General features: G+C 51.3%; 1 protein-coding gene across 1 annotated transcript in view; it reads right to left on the bottom strand.

Moving 5' to 3' along the window:
- Nucleotides 1-12,999, bottom strand: part of CFAP100 (cilia and flagella associated protein 100) — a 66,725-nt gene extending 53,726 nt beyond the window's left edge. Inside the window, exon 1 of the mRNA XM_058568086.1 lies at nucleotides 12,945-12,999. Within this exon, the coding sequence (XP_058424069.1) occupies nucleotides 12,945-12,999 (55 nt within the window). The remainder of the gene's footprint in view (nucleotides 1-12,944) is intronic.
- Between the last annotated feature and the right edge of the window lie 8,154 nt (nucleotides 13,000-21,153).

Here is a 21,153-nt window from a genome sequence, read left to right as displayed (position 1 = left end):
AATACTGGCTACATTACCAAAGCTTTGACTAGAATGTTATATTCAAGAAAGATGTACACAGACTCAGAAATGACCAGACAGCTTTAAGGAACTGCTTGAAAGATCAGCCTAGTACCTTGCTTACAAGGTCCCAGCAAAGCAATCTTAAAAAAGAGCTTGTATGTCAATCACTGTTCTTGTTGCATTTATGTAAATAATCAGGCCAAGTTTAATACAAACAAGTTAGTTTTACTATGATTATCTTTTATAAAAATGAAGGTAACCGTGGAGAGAGAAATTATGCTTGCACCTTTGTAGATACTGAATTCTAATCCTATTAATTGTCTTTAAGGTTTTTATACCTGTAAGCTGGACTGGTCCTAAATTCTTCTAGTTTCCTTAAATGTCTGGCTATGACTCTCCAAACCGATGTTTTGAATTTTACTGCTTTTGAGATCTCCTTGGAAGGGACTGTATCAGGTCCTCCTCACTACCCAGATGGCAGCCAAACTTCAGGGACTCGAGCCTTGGGTACACATGTCACAGCTGAAGAAGGCTCCAGCTGACGTCTGGTCCTGAACAAACACTGGAGGCCTCAAATCAAAGTGACCAGGAAGAGAAGCAGCCGACATCTGAGGCAGACAGCTTTCCAGGGATGTCTGGACCAGGCTGTACACCCTCTTCCCACTGTTGTTTCTTACGTTACCTTCTCCCTCCCTTTCCTGGAAGGACAATGCCCTTGCCTACATTTCCCAATCCCTTGCAAAAAGGGGGAAACTCTCTGATTGCTGGATTTGCCATTAGAAACTTCAGTCTGTCCAAGACAGTAATGACCCCTTAGTTCACCCTATAAGTAACTTCACTGGGATTCCAGAAGCTGTTGTTGGTCTAAATTGCTCTGCTGGCCCCTTTTACTGACTCAGGGTGCAAAGCCCGCCTAAACTCATGTATTGCTTTGATTTAACCCCAGCCTTGGAAGGGGAAAACAAGAGCTTTTGAATATTTGTATGAAAAATTTTGTGGGACCGTCAATGTGAGTCGAATTGTTTGTATATTTCTTAACATGTCCTTGTATTTAGGCAACGTCTCAGTATGTAACAACAGTATCTGAGCCTTGGTTGTATAATGCTAGTGTCTCTATGTCGATGAATGAGTCTATAGATAATGTCATTCATGTGGGGGCTTTATGTGCACCCCATGGTTACGTCTTCATCTGTGGAGGTTTCAGTAATGGCCTTTATGCTTGGGCAATTCATTGCCTTGACAGCTGGAGAACACAGGGACGGTGTGCCCTTGCGGTATTCACTCTCCTATTCTCTCTACATAACCAAATAGAGGCCTCTCATTGGTCTCCCATTGAATCTCCATAGTTGCTGTAAATGAGAACTTCCAGGAGGCGTATGTGACTCTGCATTTACCTCTGTGGGAAGAGCTTTCTTCCCTTGGATCAGAGTGAGTGCCAACGAAGAAATAATCAGGAATCTCTCCCTGACACTAGAAGAGTTGGCTGACTCCACAGCCAAAGCAGTTGCAACCCAACAACCGTTGCTTAACTCATTGGCCAGAGTAGTTTCAGATACTTACTTGCTGAGCAGAGAAGTGTCTGCAGTAACAAACACCTCCTGTCGCACATGGCTAAATAACTCTGGGGAAATGGAGACCCAATTACATAGGATTAGAGAGCAAGCACATTGGCTGCAAGAGATTTTATCTAACAATCCACTGTCTTTTGATTTGTTCAGCTGCTTACCTTCAAGTCTGGGCTCCTGGTTTGGAACCATCCTGCAGACTGGGCTTATAGTATTGCTCTTAATCTTATCCTATATACTTGTTGTAAACTTCTATACCTATTACCTGTCAAACCTCTGAAAAAAAATGACGTGCCCAATAAGGTGATGCTGGCTCAGCACTTTGAGATGACCTCCAATGCCTGCCACCTTGGAGAAATATAGACTTTATGATGCCGGCCCTGATATCTGTTCCCCCACGTTGAACCCAGCATATATGGGGTTAAAACCAAAAAGCACTCCTTCCCCCTTCCCTGCTTCTCTAAGTTACATTCACAGGTAGATAATTGGTTGTTTTATCCTTTGTGTCCCTGAATTCCACAAGACAGGTGGAGGTAATAAATTGTTAAAAGCCCAGGTGGCTACAAACTGAAACTCTGGCTAATTACGAGTTCTTGTGGTTTGTTACAGGGAGACTGAGATCTCGAAATTATCAAGAAGCTGAAGCTCCCCAACTCCCGGTTCCTGGGGCTGAATCCACCCTTCATCACAGGGACAGACAAACGCCTAACTGCAAAGCCGCAGCAGCCCCCCTCCCCCACCTAAAACCTTGTCAACTTTGTAATCGCTAATTGGCGGCAGTTGCCGTCCACTCCCCAAGGCCAAATTTCAGGTGATGAGAGAAGATTGGTTGATGGAGCCCTACACCTCCTGCTGTAGATAGAGACAACAGCCAGCTTGGCCCAGAAGTCACCAAGGGTACATTCTTTCCCACAGACTTTCCTTTAAAAACCCCAACTCCTAATGCCTCAGGAGGACTGTGGATTTTGGGGCATGAGTCCGTCCACCGCAGCCTCATTTTGCTGCCAAAGTTAAACCATTTTTCTTTTCCTTGATCCCTGGTCATTGTGTTCATTGATTTGGCTACAGTGACAGGGTCCCAGGTTTTTCTGGCTACATTTAGGTGGGAAATGCCTGAGAATTCTCCCTCTTAATCTTTCTTGTTACTCACATGTGACCTAAATGGTTTCCAACTGCCATGCCCTTTCCCTCCAACAAGGGACACGACAACCAGGAGAGGTCCTTCCTGGCACCGAGGGACAAGAGCACAGCGTGCAGGGAACCTGACTGTTGATCAGTGATGTGTTTGCAGAAAGAGCTTGATCGAAAGGGGAAATGTGAAATGAATAAGGGAAACCTTCACTGACTTGGATCAGGAAGGCCTGTAGGGAGAGCTCTCATGTCCTATCACACATCGTCAATCACTCCAAACAGGAAGAGATGGCCGCTTGCTGACAGGAAGTACAACTTTACTCTAAAGGAAGATTTCTCTCCCCAGCCAGCCACGGACCAGCCAAAGAGAAACACCGCAGCTCAGCCAATGAGAAGCTGTTGCCACCCTGAACTGTTACTTTCTCCCAATGAACTTTCATCTAGAATAGTCCCTCCCTCCCCCTTTTTCTTTATAAAAGCAGCTCCCCTCCTTTGTTTTCTGGATTTGCCTTTGGTTCACCATAGCATGCAAATGCTGAGTTGCAATTCTTTCCGACATTCCCAAATATACTCATTTTGAGGGTAAAATAATAGGCACCTTTGCTTTTTAAGTTGACAAGCAGCACCTCAATAGCACACCAGGTGAGCCCATCCTCCCCACTGCCAGCACCCTCCTGTCTCCTACTTCTCAGGCCACCTGCCCTCTCCCCAGCTTGGTGGGGCCTTGTCTGGCCTCCTTGACCCCCTGCCACCATCCCAGCAAAGGATTTGGGTACTTTTCACCAGGGTGCTCCATAAAATATTTCCTCCACCTCTGGGACGTCAAGCTCTTCAGAGCTGCTCCCTCTTTCTCTCTGGGCTGGAAATGTGACCAGGTAGGTCCTCCAGATCCAAAAAAAAGCTCTCCCAGCAGCATCACCATCTCCCAGAATTGGGGAGAAGTGAAGAAGCCCAGGCCACCGCAGACCTACTGAATCAGAGTCTGCATCTTGACAAGCTTCTCAGGCAATTTGAATGCACGATGAAGTCTGAGAATTTTTTGAGCACTGCTTATGTGCCTAGCCCAGGCTAGGGGCTAGAATACACAGAGGCAATACGAATTTAATATGATAGAACTTTGTCCAGCAGCATCTAACCAGTTGTAACTGGGAAAAAAATGAAAGAAAAGAAGGAATGAAGAAAGGAAGGGGGGGAGAGGAAGAGAGGGAGGGAGGGAAGGAAGAAAAGAGAGGGTGGGAGGAAGAAGAAGGACCGGAGGACTGGAGGGAGGAGAAGGTAGGGAGGGTGAGAAGGGAAGGGAGGGAGAGAGGAAGGAAGGGAGGGAGAGAGGAAGGAACGGAGAGAGAGGGAGGGAGGGAGAGGAAAGGGAGGTAGAGGGAGAGAGGGAGAGGAGGGAAGGAGGGATGGAAAGGGAGAGGTAGGAAGGGAGGAAGAGAGAGACAGAGAGAGGGATAGGGAGGGAGAGGAAGGGAGGGAGGGATGGAGAGGGAGAGATAGGCAGGGAGAGAGGGAGAGGGAGGAACAGAGGGAGAGGGAGGAAGGTAGAGGGAGGGAGAGGAGAGGGAGGGAGATGGAGACAGGGAGAGGGGAAGGGAGAGGGAGGCAGGGAGAGATGGGGAGGTAGAGGGAGGAGGAGGGAGAGGGAGGCAGGGAGAGAAGGGGACAGAGGGAGAGGGAGGGAGGGGAGGGAGGCAGGGAGAGAAGGGGAGGGAGGGAGAGGGAGGCAGAGAGGGGAAGGGAGAGGGAGGCACGGAGGGAGGGTGAGGGAGAGGGAGGCAGTGGGGGAGGGTGAGGGAGAGAAAGGCTGGGGGGGAGGCAGAGGGAGGCAGGGGGGAGGGAGAGGGAGTGGGAGGCAAGGAGGGTGGGAGAAGGAGAAGGAGGCAGGGAGGGTGGGGGAGGGAGAAGGAGGTGGAGAGGGTGGCAGAGAGGGAGGGGGAGGGTGAGGAAGGTGGGGAGGGAGGGGGAGGGAGATGGAGGCAGAGGGAGGGCTGCAGGGAGGGCATGGGAGGGAGGGAGTGAGGGGGAGGAAGAGGGAGGCAGGGAGAGGGAGGGAGGGGGAGGGAGGTAAGGAGGGGAGGGAGACGGGGGCAGGAAGGGACAGGGAGGGAGTAGGGGCCAGGGAAGGAGGGGGAGGGAAAGGGAGGAAGGGTGGGAGAGGGTGGCAGGGAGGGAGGGGGAGAGGGGGGCAGGGAGGGAGAGGGAGGGAGAGGGACTTAGGGAGGGAGAGAGAGGGAGAGGGAGGCCTGGAGGCAGAGGGAGGGAGTGGGAGGCTGGTAGGGTTGGGGAGGCAGAGGGAGGAAGGGAGGGAGGTGTAGGGAAAGGGATACAGGGAGGCTGGTGGAGGGGGACAGAGGAAGGGTGGGAGAGGGTGGCAGGGAGGGAGGGGGAGACAGGGATGAGGGGAAGGGAGAGGGAATCAGGGAGGGAGAAGGAGGCAGGGAGGGAGGGGGAGGGAGAGGGAGGCGGGGAGGGAGAGGGAGGCGGGGAGGGAGAGGGAGGCGGGGAGGGAGAGGGAGACAGGGAGGGAGAGGGAGGCAGGGAGGGGAGAGGAAGGGCAAGGGAGGCAGGGAGGCAGAGAAAGGGAATGGGAGGCTGGGAGGGTGGAGGAGGGAGAGGGAGGCAGGGAGAGAGGTGGAGGGAGGGAGGGGGAGGCAGGGAGAGAGGTGGAGGGAGGGAGGGGGAGGCAGGGTGGTAGGGAGGGTGAGGAAGGCAGGGAGAGAGGGGGAAGTAAGAGTGAGTCAGGGAGAGACAGGGTGGGAAAGGGAGGTAGAGAGAGAGTGGGTGGGAAAGGGAGGCAGAGGGAGGGCAAGGGAGAGTCAGTGAGGGGCAGGGAGAGGGAGGCTGGGAGGGAGGGGAAAGGGGAGAGCAGGGAGAGAGGTGGCAGGAGAGGGAGGCAGGGAGGGAGGGGGAGAGGGCCACAGGGAGGGACAGTGAGGGAGAGGGTGGCAGGGAGGGAATGAGAGGGAGAGGGTGGCAGAGGGAGGGCTGCAGGGAGAGCAAGGGCTGGAGGTAGTGAGGGGGAGGAAGAAGGAGGCAGGGAGGGATGGGGAGGGTGACTGGGGCGCGGAGGGAGGGGGAGGGAGAGGGAGGCAGGTTGGCACGGGGAGGAAAAGGGAGGCAGGGAGGGATGGGGAGGGTGACTGGGGCACGGAGGGAGAGGGAGGGAGAGGGAGGCAGACGGAGGCAGTGGGAGGGAGAGTGAGGGTGAGGGAGGCAGACAGAGGGAAAGGCAGGGAGAGGGAGGGAGAGGGAGGGAGTTGGAGGCCTGGAGGGTGGGAGAGGGAGAGGGAGGCAGGGAAGGAGGGAGAGGAAGAGGGAGGCAGGGAGAGAGTGGGAAGTGAGAGTGAGGCAGGGAGAGACTGGGCAGGAAAGGGAGGCAGGGAGGTAGTGGGTGGCAGAGGAAGGGTAAGGGAGGGAGTCAGTGAGCGGGAGTGAGAGGAAGGCTGGGAGGCAGGGGGAGGGAGAGGGAGGTAGGGAGTGAGGGGGAGGGAGGGAGAGGCAGGGAAGGAGAGGGAGGGAGTGGAGAGGGAGGCAGGGAGGGAGGGGGAGGGAGAGGGGAGGAAGTGGGAGGGAGATGGAGGCGGGGGAGGAGGAGGGAGAGGGAGAGAGTGGGAGGGAGAGGGAGGTCTGGAGGGAGAGGGAGGGAGAGGGAGGCAGGAAGGGTGAGGGAGGGAGTAGGAGGCCAGGAGGGAGGAGGAGGGAGAGAAGGGGAGGCAGGCTGGGAGGGGTGAGGGAGGGAGAGAGGGGGAGCTGCCATTCTCCCTGGAGAGAGGGATAAGCAAGGTAAGTGAGGAAAGGTGAGGCAGGTGATGGTGGCAAGTGTCCAGGAGAAACCCGGCAGAGAAGAGCAACAAGGAATGCAGGCGGGGGCAGTGAGTGAAGTGGACATACGGGGGGGGGGGGGGGGCTCAGTGAGAAGGTGGCAGTGAATGCACTCCTGAAGGAAGTGAAGGAGGCAGCCACGGGGAAGTCTAGGGGGAGAGCATTCTGGGCAGAGGGGACAGCCTTGCCCAGACGCTGAGGGGAGTGTGCCTGGCCTGTCCAAGGAACACAGGCGGCCAGAGTGGCAGGGATGGAGCAAGCACAGAGGGGACAGCTGTTTTTTACATCTCTCCAAACTCTCTGAGAATGAGCACTGCCTCTGCACTGACTTCTGCACCCCCAGCCTAGCACAGTGCCTGACACATGGTAGGTGTGGCCTCCTCCCACCCAGCCACCAGGCTGGGCTTCAGATGGCCCCATTTTGCAGCTCCCCAGATGAAGGTCGGGTTACTTAAAACCACGTTTCCTAAAATTGCCAAATTAAGCTACTGTATCCAGGCTTCCCCCATGCCCAGTGTGGGGAATGTGGACCTGAGGACAGCACGCATGCCTGCTCTGTGTGCTCCAGGTCCATGTCTGCACCTGGCGAGAGAGGGTCCTTCGGCAGGATGGACCTTCCGAGCCTCCTCCTCCTCCCATGCCTGGCCTCTTGGGAAATACTTTCAGCCACTCAACGAACACCCCCACCCCCATGAGGCTCAGGCTGGGTTCTGGCCTGGATGTTAAGGGCCCCAGAGATGGAGGGACCAGCTGCAGGCCGATCTCCCTGAACTGGCTCTCCACTTGGGCAAGGTGTGGAGGGTATGCGGGCCAGAGCTGGGGGCAGGTCCTGCAGCCCTCACCCCCACCAGCCCTAACTGGGAAGCGCTGGGGCCCACTCTGGGCTTTCCCTGGCTCCTCCGCCTGGGCAAGGTCTCTACTAAGTGTCCTCTGTCCTCTGCACCAAGAGTGAGGCCTTGCCCGGGGTCTTGAGGGAGGCTGTGGGCAAACCAGCCCCTCTGCCCGTGTTGTAGGGAATGGAGCCCCCAGTTATAAAAGTCATAAAAACCAGAAACTGGGCAATCTCTGGCTTAACCTCTTCCCATCATCTCAACAAAACTGAATAGTCCTCCCCATGGCCCACAAGGCCCTACCCATTGGGTCCACACTGGCCTTCTGTCTCGTCCTCCAACAGTCCAAGCTCATTCCCATCTCAGGGCCCTTGCTGGGCCTCCCCACCGCCTTGAATACTCTTCCCCCATTCTATCATTCTTCAGGATTGTTACTGATAGGTATCAAAAGTCACCTCCTCCTAGAGGCCTTCCCTGACCACCCCTGCCGTTTAAATTACCCCCTGCCAGCAGCTCAAAGCTTTCAGTTGTTTTCCTTCCCCCCACTTCTTGGCTGTTGTAAGATAGATCGGTCACTGTTTTCCAATGCCTGCTTCCCTCGCTGCAATGTAAGTCCCAGGAGGAGGACTCCATCGGTTTCCCTCACCCCTGAATCCCCAACGCCCAGAATACAGCTGGCACTTAATAAGTGTTTGTGAATAAAAAGCAAACCCAGAGCTCACCCCTCTGATGTCAAATTCCAGCTGAGACTTTGCCTAAACCCCCAACCGCCCCCCGTCCTGCACTCTCAGCGTCTCCCTCCGACTCCGGCTTCACACACTGGGAGAGCAGCCCAGGCCCTAGAGGTGGGGTGGCGGGTGTGGGAACAGTGCAGTGGAGACACAGCAGCACATCAATAAGCCTCCTGTGGTAAGGCACGTACGAGACAGCACTCACGCTGTGCTGGCATCGTGCCAAGCCCCACACCTCACAGGGACCCCAGGGAAGAGAGATCGCTCCCATTCCACAGATGAGGCCGCTGAGGCTCACAGAGGCGACACCTTCGACCAGGTGTGTCTGCCCCCCGCCCTCCAGCTGGGGCTGGGGTCCAGACGTCCTATCTGCACCTGGCCCAGACTTGGAGCTTGGTGTCCCCAAGCCCCTCACCCCTGGGGGGCTCAGTCTTCCTGGCCCCCACCTTAGTCCCCAGCTCCTGTAGCTGACCCCAGGACATTGGGCTCGCACTCCTCCTGGCTTGAGTCCCTGGCTTGATGCACCCTCACCCAGGCCGACTTCACTCACCTGCCCGCCTCGGCGCCCCTGCCCAGCCTGGCCTGCCAATGCCCTGGGTCTGTCCACTCGGCTGTGCTTGCCTGGCCTGGTTCCCCCACAAATACACAGCCCTTCCCTCAAACCAGACCAGGCCTCTCAGCTCAGGGAGGCCTCCTGTTTGCATGTCACCTCCAAGGGAGGTGATACACCCAATGCTGAAGGTCACAGGGTACCCCCTATCTAGCTAAAATTCTGGTACCACAGGATGAATCCATATAGTTTACAAATTCTTCAGTTGTCTTGTGACAGTACAATTGTGCTGCCTTGTTTTGTATGTGTGTGTGTTTAGAGTTGATGTGTTATCTGTAAACATTTCAAAACAACCTTTTTTTTTTGGTAACCCTATTTCAGCCTTTCTTCACTTGTCAGTATACTCTGGAGCAGAGTGAGCGAGTGAACACACCAGTGTAGTGGTGGGGACAGCTGTTGATGGCAGCACGCATTGTTTTGAAACAAGCTAAGTGCCCTTTAACAGTGGCCTGGTTAAATAAATTGTGATACTTCCACACTATGGATTACTATTCTGCTCAAAACACTAAAAGTGCAAGAGAACTCTTGCTGTCTTGATAAGGAATAGTCTCCACAATGTGAGGGTTAATGGAAAAGAGCAAGGTGCCAGAGTGTTGTCACTGTATGGCCGTCTGTGTGAGAAAAGGACAAATTGCATCTACCCGTATCTGCTTGTATGTGCACGGAGCAGGCCTGGAGAGATATGAGACACTAGTGATGCTGGCCACCTCTGAGGAGGGGACAGTGGGTGTCCGGGGACAGGGTGGGGGTGGGTAGGCCCTTCACAAAGGGCCAAAAGTGAACACACTTTTGAATTTTGAACCATGGGAATACTTCACCTATTCAAACACAAATTAAATTAAAAGCTGAAGGTGACTGAGAGCCCCCAGATGACAGTGGATGCTATTGCCCATTCGCCCACCTCAGCCCAGGTGGCCTCCGGCTGTGCCTTGGCAGCCTCCGTCCCTGCCGGCCGTGGGAGCACCTGGCAGCCTGCCGTGGCTCCAGAGGGGGGAGATGTCTCACACAAGGGCCTGGGGCCAGCTGGCACCTCCTCTGGGCTCCGCCCGGTAGCCATGGCTGCAGGAAAGCTGAGACAAGCCACCTCCACTGTGATATCTTCCTCAAGGCCTGTTGGGGGTGAATTGTGTCCCCCCTAAATTAATGTTTTTGAATATTTGAAATCCTAACTCCCAGCACCTCAGAATGTAACCTTGTTTGAAAATAGGGTCATTGCAGACGTAATCAAGATGAGGTCATGCTGGAGTACTGTGGGCGCTGTGAAAATTAATAAACAGAAACCTCATTTAAACTGGAGTTGGGAGACCAGAAACGGGATGTGACCTCAATAGGTTTCCAGTCTGTGCACTTTCCCTCTGAAGTGGGACACAACACCCAGGAAAGTTCCTTCCTGGCATGGAGGGACACAAGGCTGACAAAATTGGAAAAACCTGACTCTTTTTTTTTTTTTTGTGAGGAGATCAGCACTGTGCTAACATCTGCCAATCCTCCTCTGTTTTTTTGCTGAGGAAGACTCACCCTGGGCTAACACCCATGCCCATCTTCCTCCACTTTATATGAGACGCCTCCACAGCACAGCTTGCCAAGCGGTGCGTCGGTGCGCGCCCGGGATCCAAACTGGCGAACCCCGGGCCGACGCAGCGGAGCGCATGCACTTAACTGCTTGCGCCACCAGGCTGGCCCCGGAAAAACCTGACTGTTAATCAACGATGCTTTCAGAGAAAGATCTCAATCAAAAGGGGAAAATGTGGAAATTAATAAACAGAAACCTCACTAAAACACAGTCAGGGGGCTGGCCTGGTGGCGTAGTGGTTAAGTTCATGTGCTCTGCTTTGGCAGCCTGGGTTCACAGGTTCAGATCCTGGATGTGGACCTACACACCGCTTGTCAAGCCATGCTGTGGCAGGCGTCCCACATAAAGTGGAAGAAGATGGGCACGGATGTTAGCCCAGGGCCAGTCTTCCTCAGCAAAAAGAGGAGGATTGACAACAGACGTTAGCTCAGGGCTAATCTTCCTCGCCAAAACAAAACAAAACAAAAAATGCAATCAGGAGGCCAGAAGGGGGAAGCTCTCATACCTTATGAAGACGGCAGAGCCCAACAGGAAGAAGAAAGACTTCCTTTTCTTGATCAGCAAGAAGCTCAGCCAATGAGAGACTGTCACAGCTCAGCCAATGAAGAACCACTACATCTGGGACCCCCAGTCTCCTCCCATACACTCTCTGTTTACAATAGCCCTCCCAGCCTCCTTTTTCCCTCTATGAAAGAGTTTCTCCTCCTCGTGTTGAATGGGACTTGCACATGGCTTGCCAGGATTGCAGACCACGAACTGCAATTTTTTGTTGCTCCTGAATAAACCCATTTTTGCTGGAGAAGTAACTGGCCGTCTATTTGTTTAAGGTCAACAGCACCTAATCCAATATGACTCCTGTCCTTAATACGAAGGGGAAATTTGGAACACACACACACACACACACACACACCACACCACACACACACAGGCAGACCGCCATGTGAGGATGAAGGCAGAGATTGAGGCGATGCTTCTACAAGCCAAGGAACAGCAAAGATGACCAGCAAACCACCAGAAGCTAGGAGGGAGGCTGGAACATACTCTCCCTCACGGCCCTCAGAAGGAACCAACCCTGCCAGCGACACTTTGATCTTGGACTTCCAGCCCCCAGAACTGAGACAATAAATCTCTGTTACTTAAGCCACCAGTCTGAAGTGGCACTTTGTTACAGCAGCCCCAGGAAACTAACACGCAGAGTTCCTAGGGAACCTCATGGCCTGATTTAGAACCACCTTAACCCTTAGCCCTCACTGTCCCAGGCTCCCAAGGCTGTCTCTGATCTCTGAGAGCGCACCCCAGCCGGGTACTGACTGTGGTACGTCACGTCCTTGGAGACCACAGTAGACCATATCTTGGACACCTGGGCAGAGGAACAACGGCTTGCTGCAAAACTTGACCTCGGCTAAAGGAGATTCCAGCCGGCGGAGCAACACAGTGCTTGAGCCAGATGGTCCCCAGGCCCACAGCCCCCCTCGCCCGCCCTGGGGTGGCTGAGAACAGCAGGCATTTAGGAGGCTCACCATGTGGCCAACACCTGCAGCTCCCTGCCACTTCCCCCTCCATCCTCTCTCCCCTCCTTGACTTGGTTCCAGCTGCCCCGCCCAATCTTCCTGTTCCTAGAACACGCCAACCTTGGTCTGCCTCAGCGCCTTATGCATTTGCTGCCCCCTCAGCCAAAAAATGTTCTTCCCTACCCAGCTGGGGATAGGAGAGTCCTCCCCCTTCAGATCTGAGCTCAAATGTCACCCTTTCAGAGAAGCCTTCCCTCACCACCCCATCCAAAGTGGGTTCTTTCTTCCCACTCCCAGATGATCTCACTTCATTTTCTTCTCTGCAGTTACCCACTATCTGATTTATCACTTTTTTTTTTTTTTTTGGTGAAGGAGATCAGCCCCGAGCTAACATCCGTGCTAATCCTCCTCTTTTTGCTGAGGAAGACCGGCTCTGAGCTAACATCTATTGCCAATCCTCCTCCTTTTTTTTTTCCCCCAAAGCCCCAGTAGATAGTTGCATGTCATAGCTGCACATCCTTCTAGTTGCTGGACGTGGGACGCCGCCTCACCATGGCCGGACAAGCCCTGCGTTGGTGCGCACAGGGATCCTAACCCAGGCCACCAGTAGCGGAGCACGCGCACTTAACCGCCAAGCCACCCGCCGGCCCAGATTTACCACTTCAAAATATCGGTTTATTGCTTATTTCTCCCTAGAATGTAAGCTCCAGGAGAACAGGGGTCTTTTCTGATTTGTAGCAGATGCGCTCATCAAAGCGCCTGGCATGTCCTTAACTACTCATGGAATGAGTTTTCATTTTGCAGAGGAGGAACCAAAGTAGAGATTCAGCGGAGCGTCCAACGTCACACAGCCAGGAAGGGCCATAGCTGGGATTCCAGCCTTGACATTCCATTCCTTGACTCCAAAGCTTGCGCGCTTCCGGCCACATTCCTGCTACAGCCCACGGAGAGGAGTCCGGCTGTCCGGGAGGCCTAGGTTAGCAGGGCCCGCCACGAACCACCGCCAGCCCGGGAGACGCGCCCTCGGGCCACATAACAAGGGTGCACCGGGGATAGAGGGGTGGGGGATGGCTAGATGGCTCGCTAGGTGATAAAGCAGGTACAGAAACGAGTAAAGATAAGGCAGGGAACCTTGCAAAGGGCTAATTTAATACATTAATGTACCCACCGGCCGCGCGCCTGGGCTCGCTCACAAGCTTCCGCGCCGCGGTTCCCAGCTCCATTCGCCGCGGGGCCCTCCGTTTACGTCGCCATGGCAACCACTCTCCCGGCCGACAACGGCGGTGACGTCACAAAGGCCGCGGAGGCTGGCGGCGTGGGGGTGGGGCCTCAGGGCCGCGGCGCGGGCGCCGCCCGGACAGCGGCCGGCCCGGGATGGGGCCCGGTGGGCGGGAGTCTCCTTCCTCCCTCCTTGGTTATTCCGCACTCCTCCCGCTCTTCTTTCATTCTCCGATTCATTTATTCGACGTGCACCTCGGGATGCATGTGGTGCAGAAATAGACCCAGTCCTTTCTGCGGAGTGCACCTCACTTTCTAGACGGGGGGGGGGGGGGGGGGGGGGCGGTTCTTAAAGGGTGGTCCTGGGGCCAGCGGCGTCAGACACGCTGGGAACTCGTTAGGAAAGCGAACGTTTGGCCCCACGCCTGAAGCAGAAACTTTGGGGTGAGCCGGCAATCTGGGTTGTAACAAGCCCTCCCCAGGATTCTGATGCCGGCTGTGGCTTGGGAACCCCCGCTCCAGAGGGTGCGTGAGACATAGAGTACAGACCCAGAGTGACAAGTTCTATCAGGAGACAGAGGGGAGGGGATGAGAGGACAAAGAGCTGGGATCCAGTTTAGATGGCCGAGATTCAGCTGTTGTGGCCACGGGCGCCAGGGTCTGCCCTCTGGCCCTCCCCTCCCGCTCGAGACCCGTGTTCTCCCAAAGGAGCAGGAGACCCTCCTTGAATTCTGACTGTGGTCACCAGATTTTCCCACCCAGCTGGGGGAATTATAGATTGACAGAGGCTGCTTGGAGCTGGCGGCACAGTCAGGACTCTGTCTTTTTAGGGACGCTGAGGGGTCCCTGGGGGACCCAGGAAGAGTCTGCAGGCCAGTAACGTGGCGCCAGTGAGAATCCCAGCAGCTCCTGGCTCTGTCCAGGGCAGGTGTAGTGGGTGGGGAGACAGTTCCACGGAGAGTGGAGGGGCTCCCTGGGGTGGTAGGAGCGGGGTCCCTGCATCACCCCTGGAGGACAAAGTCCCAACTGCGGTAACCATACTGGCCTTTGTACAAGGGAGGAAGGAAGTTTTATTGTCTTAAGCCATTTATGTGATTTGTGCATGTGTGTGGGGGGTTAGTATTTGTTACAGCAGCTAGCATTAAATACTTGGAAGGGACAAGTGGCTCCTGTTTACTCCCGGGATAGAGGCCCCTTGCATTGCCATTCAAAGTCCTAAACGGTCTGGCTCCTGCCAGTCTCTGCAGCCTTCCCTCCCTACTGAAGGGAACAGCAGAATAAAGAGCTGTGCAGTGGAGTGAGGTTTCAGCAAGCCAGAGAGGTGCTTTCTTCATTAGTGACTGAGGTAGGAAAGCAAACGGTTGTGAAATGGTTTCTCTCAAACACCAGGAGTTCTAATGAGACTTTTAGGAATCTAGAAAATAGGCCACCCAAAGAGAGAGAAAAGCTACTGAGCATACTACCAATTTGTTGTTATCAGCAGGTAAGTTTATGAACCATCGTGAACTTTCCATTAACCTGTACAGAGTGTTTCCACGTGCCAGGCCCTGTTCTCTGTGCTCTGCACAGATGAGCCCATTTAACGCAGGCCACCCTGTGAAGTTCACATGAGGAGACCGGGTCACCGCGACCCTAAGAACATGCCCAGCAGAGGTGGGGAGCGCCAGAGAGAGGCTGTACGGCCTCTCTTAGCCAGACACACACTGCTCCTCACAGGAATTGTTTTATAATTTTATGCGGTTATGCAAAACAATGATGCATACACGTGGAAAAAGCCCAAGAAGACCAAAGGTGCCCTTCACAGTGAAGACAGTTCCCAGGTCAAGTTGTGCATTTTTGTCTCTGCTTTGGCTGTCAGTTATTTAGAAGGTTCGAAAGAAAACCATCCAGAAAATGTGGCCTGCTGTGGAACTTTTAACCTTGGCCTAACAAATCTAACTAGAAACACAATTTGCAGATTAAAAGCTAGTTTTAAAAATAAGATGGATTGCTGGAGGGGTGGATAGGTGGATAGCTAGGTGAGAAAGCCAGTATAGTGATGTGTAACTTGTAGAACCTTGGTGCTGGGTACCTGGCTGTTCGCTGCAAAATTCTTTCAATATTTCTGTCTGAAGTCTGAAAATTTTCATAATAAAATGTTTTTGGGAAAAGCCGAAGATCCTCTTAAAGGGGAAATTTGTATTTCTGATTTTGTACTTTCCTCCTCAAAGGTGTATCAGTCAGGGTTCTCAGGAATAGACAACAGAAATCAACTCTAGCCATCTGAGGGGGAAAAGGACATGGGGGGTCCCCGAATCTGCAGGGGGACGGGGGGCCAGGCTGGGAGATGGTGTGGCCAGGAGCAGATCCCCAAGCTGGCTGCAGGGGGGCCCTGTGGAGCCCCTGTGGCCTTGACTCAGGGTCCCGCTGCATGACTCTGACTGGCAGAACTTGTCCCCTTGTGTCTCACAGGCAGGAGCCGCAGGGGCCCTGCACCCATGGGGCTGCAGGGGAGCCTTTGAGAGGTCTTCTGCAGGGTGAAGAGGGGACTGCCCCAACCAGGAAGCGGGTGCGGAGGTGCAGCGGTCTGCGGGAGGACGGGCGTGCATGAGAGCGGCTTGTGTCAGTCCTCCAGGGCACCAGGGCTCCGGCTACTCCTGCCACACTGACTCCACGCCTGTGTTTCTCCTGCTCCCTGTTTCCGGAGTGACCTTTATGCTGCTGACAAATTCATACTCTTCTCTCAAGATTCAGTTCACGGGTCGTGTCCCTGGGAAGCATCCCTGTAACAGACCCCTGCGTGCTCTGTGGTCACAGTCTGCCTCCTCCAGATCCAGCCCCTGATATTTCCCAGGCCCCTTGCCACTGGGGGCTGGGTAGGTCCCTGGGTGGGAGATTGAGGGCTGGAGACACGGGGGCCAGGGCTCTGTCCTCTCCCTCTGCGTCCTGGGGCTTCTCCACTGGGGCTGCCCTGGGTGGGCCTGCTGTGGGTCCAGCCTCGTCAGGAGCCCTGGCTCCTGCCCTGAGACGCCACCTCCTCCCTCCATCTGCAGCCGCTCTGATGGCCTCGCCATTCCTATTTTGGCATCTAGATCTTCCATCACGTGTGTGTCGGGGAAGAGGGAAAAGCCCCCTCTGCCCTTTCCCTTAAGGTTCTTATGGCTCGACAAATAATTAAAAGACAGGTTAGCAGGAGAAAATAATACCAATTTTAATAACATGTATACGTGGGAGAAACCTGAGAAACTGAGTTTCTCAACAAAATGGCAGAGATTCTCATCGTAAATACTTCAGCTAAAGACAAAGGAGGATGTTGGGGGTGGGGGTAGTCAGTTATGGGAGATTACCAGAAAAGCACAGTAAACAAGAGTATGCAGATTTAAGGCCTCACTTTCCACATTGATAAGTTTCCAGAGATGAGGTCATCCCCCCTCTTCCCAGTACGGAGAGGGAGATACCTTTACAAATGGAGATTTCCCTTATAAATGTAAATGTTTGTCTGGCAGCTCTTTTCGGGGCCACCTAGAGAATGTGGCCTGGGAGAGACAGAATTTTTGATGAGAGGGGCTTGGTGCCTTTCCTATTGTAACATCTATTTTACATTATACTACAGCCATCATATGGTGGTGGCTCCTTCCTGAAACAGGCCTTCTATGTTAAATTCTTTAGGCAGTTTGGGGGAGGTCAAATGTCCGTCAGAGAAAATAATCAAGGTAAAGAGATATTTCAGGGTGGTCAATTTTGATCTCCTACATGTGTAACCAATTCCCCGTATTAAATCCCCTCTCTTTTAAACTTCTTGAGGGCTTGTGTTTTCAGACTGAAGCCTGACTGTCACCCTTTGGACAGGCAGGACAGTATGGTGGCCAAGAGAATGGGCTGTGGCATCTGCCGGGCTGGGTCCAAATCCCAGTGAGCTTCCTCACTGGCTGTGTGATGTTGGACAAGTCCTGAAGTGCTCTGGGCCTCAGTTTCCTCATCTAAAAAGTGGTAAGAATAATCATGACTGGGAGGTATGTTGTGTGGTTAGCACAGAGCCTGCCACCTAGTTGGGCCTCAAATAATGCTTGCCTGCCAGTATTCGAGTGCGGCCTGAGCGGCACGTCTGCCTAAGGGAGGGCCGTCTGCAGGCCTTGTCCCTTGCACACAGGCCTGCAGGGCGTCCTGGGCTGCAGCGGGCTCTGTGAGGAAGCTGAGTGTCGGAGGCAGGAAGCCCAAGGCCATGGGGTGGGCAGAACTGGGATTCAAACGCAGGCAGTCTGACTCCACAGCCCAGGCCATTAACCGCCACCCTGTGTCTCTTCCCACTGGCCTGGCGAGAGCGGGGTGCGGCCGGCTGTGGGGGCGAGGCGGTGGGGCCTGGGGCTGGAGACGGACTCTGTCGATTGCTCAGCCAGGCCGTGTCCGTGCCTAGCCCTACCAGTGCTTGTGGGCCTTGGGTGGCCTGATGTCTGGGCCCACGTAACTCAGCTGACTTTAGAACCTCTGTCCCCGGTGTGGTGCCGCTCGTCACAGTCAGCAGACCTAGACGACGTGCAGCACATCCACTGATGCTTCTCGGGCATCTGCAGGCTTCCTGTGGAAGCAGAAACGCTGGAGGATCCCGTCACCTCCCACTCGGCAGGGATGGGCACCTGGCAGAGAGGCCGTCCAGCCCAGGCCTCTCACATCTGGATCTCCTTTTGCTCCTTCCTTCAGGCTCAGAGGTGGCAGGATACGGACAGGGACTAAAACATGTCTGCTCGGCTTTTCGGTGAGTCAGGGCTTTTTTTTTGTTTTTAATTGAGGTATAATTAACATACAACAGTATATCAGTTCCATGTGTACAACATAACGTTTTGATATTTGTCTTTATTGCAAAATGATCAGCATAGTAAGTCTAGTTAACATCACCACACGTAGTTACAAAATGTTTTTCTCTTGTGATGAGAACTTTTAATACCTACTCTCTTAGGAACTTTCAAATATACAATATAGAGTTATTAACTATAGTCACCATGCTGCACATCACATCCCCAGGACTTATTTATTTTGTAACTGCAAGTTTGAACCTTTTGACCCCCTTCATCCATTTTGCCCACCTCCACCCCCTCTGGCAACCACCAATCTGTTCTCTGTATCCATGAGCTCATTATTATTATTTTTTTTTGGATTCCACATATAAGTGAGATCATATAGTATTTGTCTTTTTCTGTCTGACTTATTTCACTTAGGACAATGCCCTCAAGGTCCATCCATGCTGTTGCACATGGAAAGATTTCCTTCTTTTTTATGGCTGAATAATATTCATATATGTCTACATAATATATATAGATACCATATTTTCTTTATCCATTCATCCATCGATAGACATTTTAGGTTGTTTCCATGTCTTGCTATTGTGAATAATGCTATAATGAACTTGGGGGTACAGATATCTTTTTGAATTAGTGTTTTTGTTTCCTTCAGATAATACCAGAAGTGGAATTGCTGGATCATATACTGGTTCTATTTTTAATTTTTTCTTATTGCAGTAACATTGGTTTATAACATTATATAAATTTCAGGTGTACAGAATTATATTTCGATTTCTTTATAGATTACATCATGTTCACCACCCAAAGACTAATTATAATCCATCACCACACACATGTGCCTAATCATCCTTTTCACCCTCCTCCCTCCCCCCTTCCCCTCTGGTAACCACCAATCCAATCTCTGTCTCTAAGTGTTTGTTTGTTGTTGTTTTTATCTTCTATTTATGGATGAGATCATACGGTATTTGACTTTCTCCCTCTGACTTATTTCGCTTAGCATAATACCCTCAATGTCCATCCATGTTGTCACAAATGGCTGGATTTCATCGTTTCTTATGGCTGAGTAGTATTCCATTGTGTATATATACCACATCTTCTTTATCCATTCGTCCCTTGATGGGCACTTAGGTTGCTTCCAAGTCTTGGCTATTGTGAATAATGCTGCAATGAACACAGGGGTGCATGTATCTTTACGTGTTCGTGTTTTCATGTTCTTTGGATAAATACCCAGCGGAATGGCTGGATTGTATGGTAGTTCTGTTCTTAATTTTTTGAGGAATCTCCATACTGTTTTCCATAGTGGCTGCACCAGGTTGCACTCCTACCAGCAGTGTATGAGAGTTTCCTTTTCTCTACATCCTCTCCAACACTTGTTATTTCCTGCCTTATTAATTATAGCCATTTTGACTGGCATGGGGTGATATTTCATTGTAGTTTTTATTTGCATTTCGCTAATTAGTATATTGAACATTTTTTCATGTGTCTGTTGGCCATCTCTGTGTCTTCTTTGGAGAAATATCTGTTCAGATCTTTTGCCCATTTTTTAATTGCGTTGTTAGTTTTTTCGTTGTTGAGATGTATGAGTTCTTTATATATTTTAGAGATTAACCCCTTATCAGATATATGGTTTGCAAATATTTTCTCCCAATTTTTAGGTTGTCTTTTTGTTTTGTTGATGGTTTCCTTCGCTGTGCAGAAGCTTTTTAGTTTGATGTAGTCCCATTGGTTTATTTTTTTCTATTGTTTCCCTTGCCCGGTGAGACATGGTACTTGAAACTACGCTGCTAAGACCGATGTTGAAGAGTGTACTGCCTATGTTTTCTTCTAGAAGTTTCATGGTTTCAGGTCTTACATTCAAGTCTTTAGTCCATTTTGAGTTAATTTTTGTGTATGGTGCAAGATAATGGTCTATTTTCATTCTTTGGCATGTGGCTATCCAGTTTTCCCAGCACCATTTGTTGAAGAGACTTTCCTTTCTCCATTGTATGTTCTTAGCTCCCTTGTCAAAAATTAGCTGTCCTGGGGGCCGCCCAGTAGCGCAGCGGTTAAGTGCATGCGCTGCACTTCGGCAGCCCGGGGTTCACAAGTTCACATCCTGGGCGCATGCTGACCCACCGCTTGTCAAGCCATGCTGTGGCGGCGTGCCACATAAAGTAGAGGAAGATGGGCACGGATGTTAGCCCAGGGCCAGTGTTCCTCAGCAAAAAGAGGAGGATTGGCATGGATGTTACCTCAGGGCAAGTCCTCCTCACCAAAAAAAAAAAAAAAAAAAGATTAGCTGTCCATAGATGTGTGGGTTTATTTCTGGGCTCTCAATTTTGTTCCATTGATCTGTGTGTCTGTTTTTGTGCCAGTACCATGTTTTGATTAGTATAGCTTTGTAGTATATTTTGAAATCAGGGAGTGTGAGACCTCCAGCTTTGTTCTGTTTTCTCAGGATTGCTTTAGGTATTTGGGGTCTTTTGTTGTTCCATGTAAGTTTTAGGGTTCTTTTTCTATTTCTGTGAATAATGTCATTGGAACATTGATAGGGATTGCATTGAATCTGTAGATTGCTTTAGGAAGTATGGACATTTTAACTATACTAATTCTTGCAATCCAAGAGCACGGAATATCTTTCCATTTCTTTGTGTCGTCTTCAATTTCTTTCAACAATGTTTTATAGTTTTCAATGTACAGATCTTTCACCTCTTTGATTAAGTTTATTCCTAGCTATTTTTTTCTTTTTGTTACAATTGTAAATGAGATTGTATTCTTAGTTTCTCTTTCTGCTACTTCGTTGTTAGTGTATAGAAATACAACTGATTTTTGTATGTTGATTTTGTATCCTGCAACTTTACCGTATGTATTTATTATTTCTAAAAGTTTTTTGGTGGATTCTTTAGAGTTTTCTATATATAAAATCATGTCATCTGCAAATAGTGACAGTTTCACTTCTTCCTTTCCAATTTGGATCCCTTTTATTTCTTTCTCTTGCCTGATTTCTCTGGCTAGGACTTCCAGTACTATGTTAAACAGGAGTGGTGAGAGTGGGCGTCCTAGTCTGGTTCCTGTTCTTAGAGAGATATCTTTCAGTTTTTCTCCATTAAGAATGATATTAACTTTGGGTTTGTCATACACGGCCTTTATTATGCTGAGGTACTTTCCTTCTATACCCATTTTATTCAGAGTTTTTATCCATTTATGCTTTCTCTACATCTATTGAGATGATCATGTGATTTTTATTCTTCATTTTGTTAGTGTGATGTATCAAGTTGATTGATTTGTGGATGTTGAACCATCCCTGCATCCCTGGAATAAATCCCACTTGATCACGGTGTATGATCTTTTTAACGTATTGTTGTATTTGATTTGCTAGTATTTTGTTAAGGATTTTTGCATCGA

This window comes from Diceros bicornis, chromosome 2, assembly GCF_020826845.1.
Source record: "Diceros bicornis minor isolate mBicDic1 chromosome 2, mDicBic1.mat.cur, whole genome shotgun sequence".
Classification (NCBI taxonomy): domain Eukaryota; kingdom Metazoa; phylum Chordata; class Mammalia; order Perissodactyla; family Rhinocerotidae; genus Diceros; species Diceros bicornis.
Note: the sequence above shows the minus strand (reverse complement) of the source record. Positions and strands in the feature narration are given on the sequence as shown.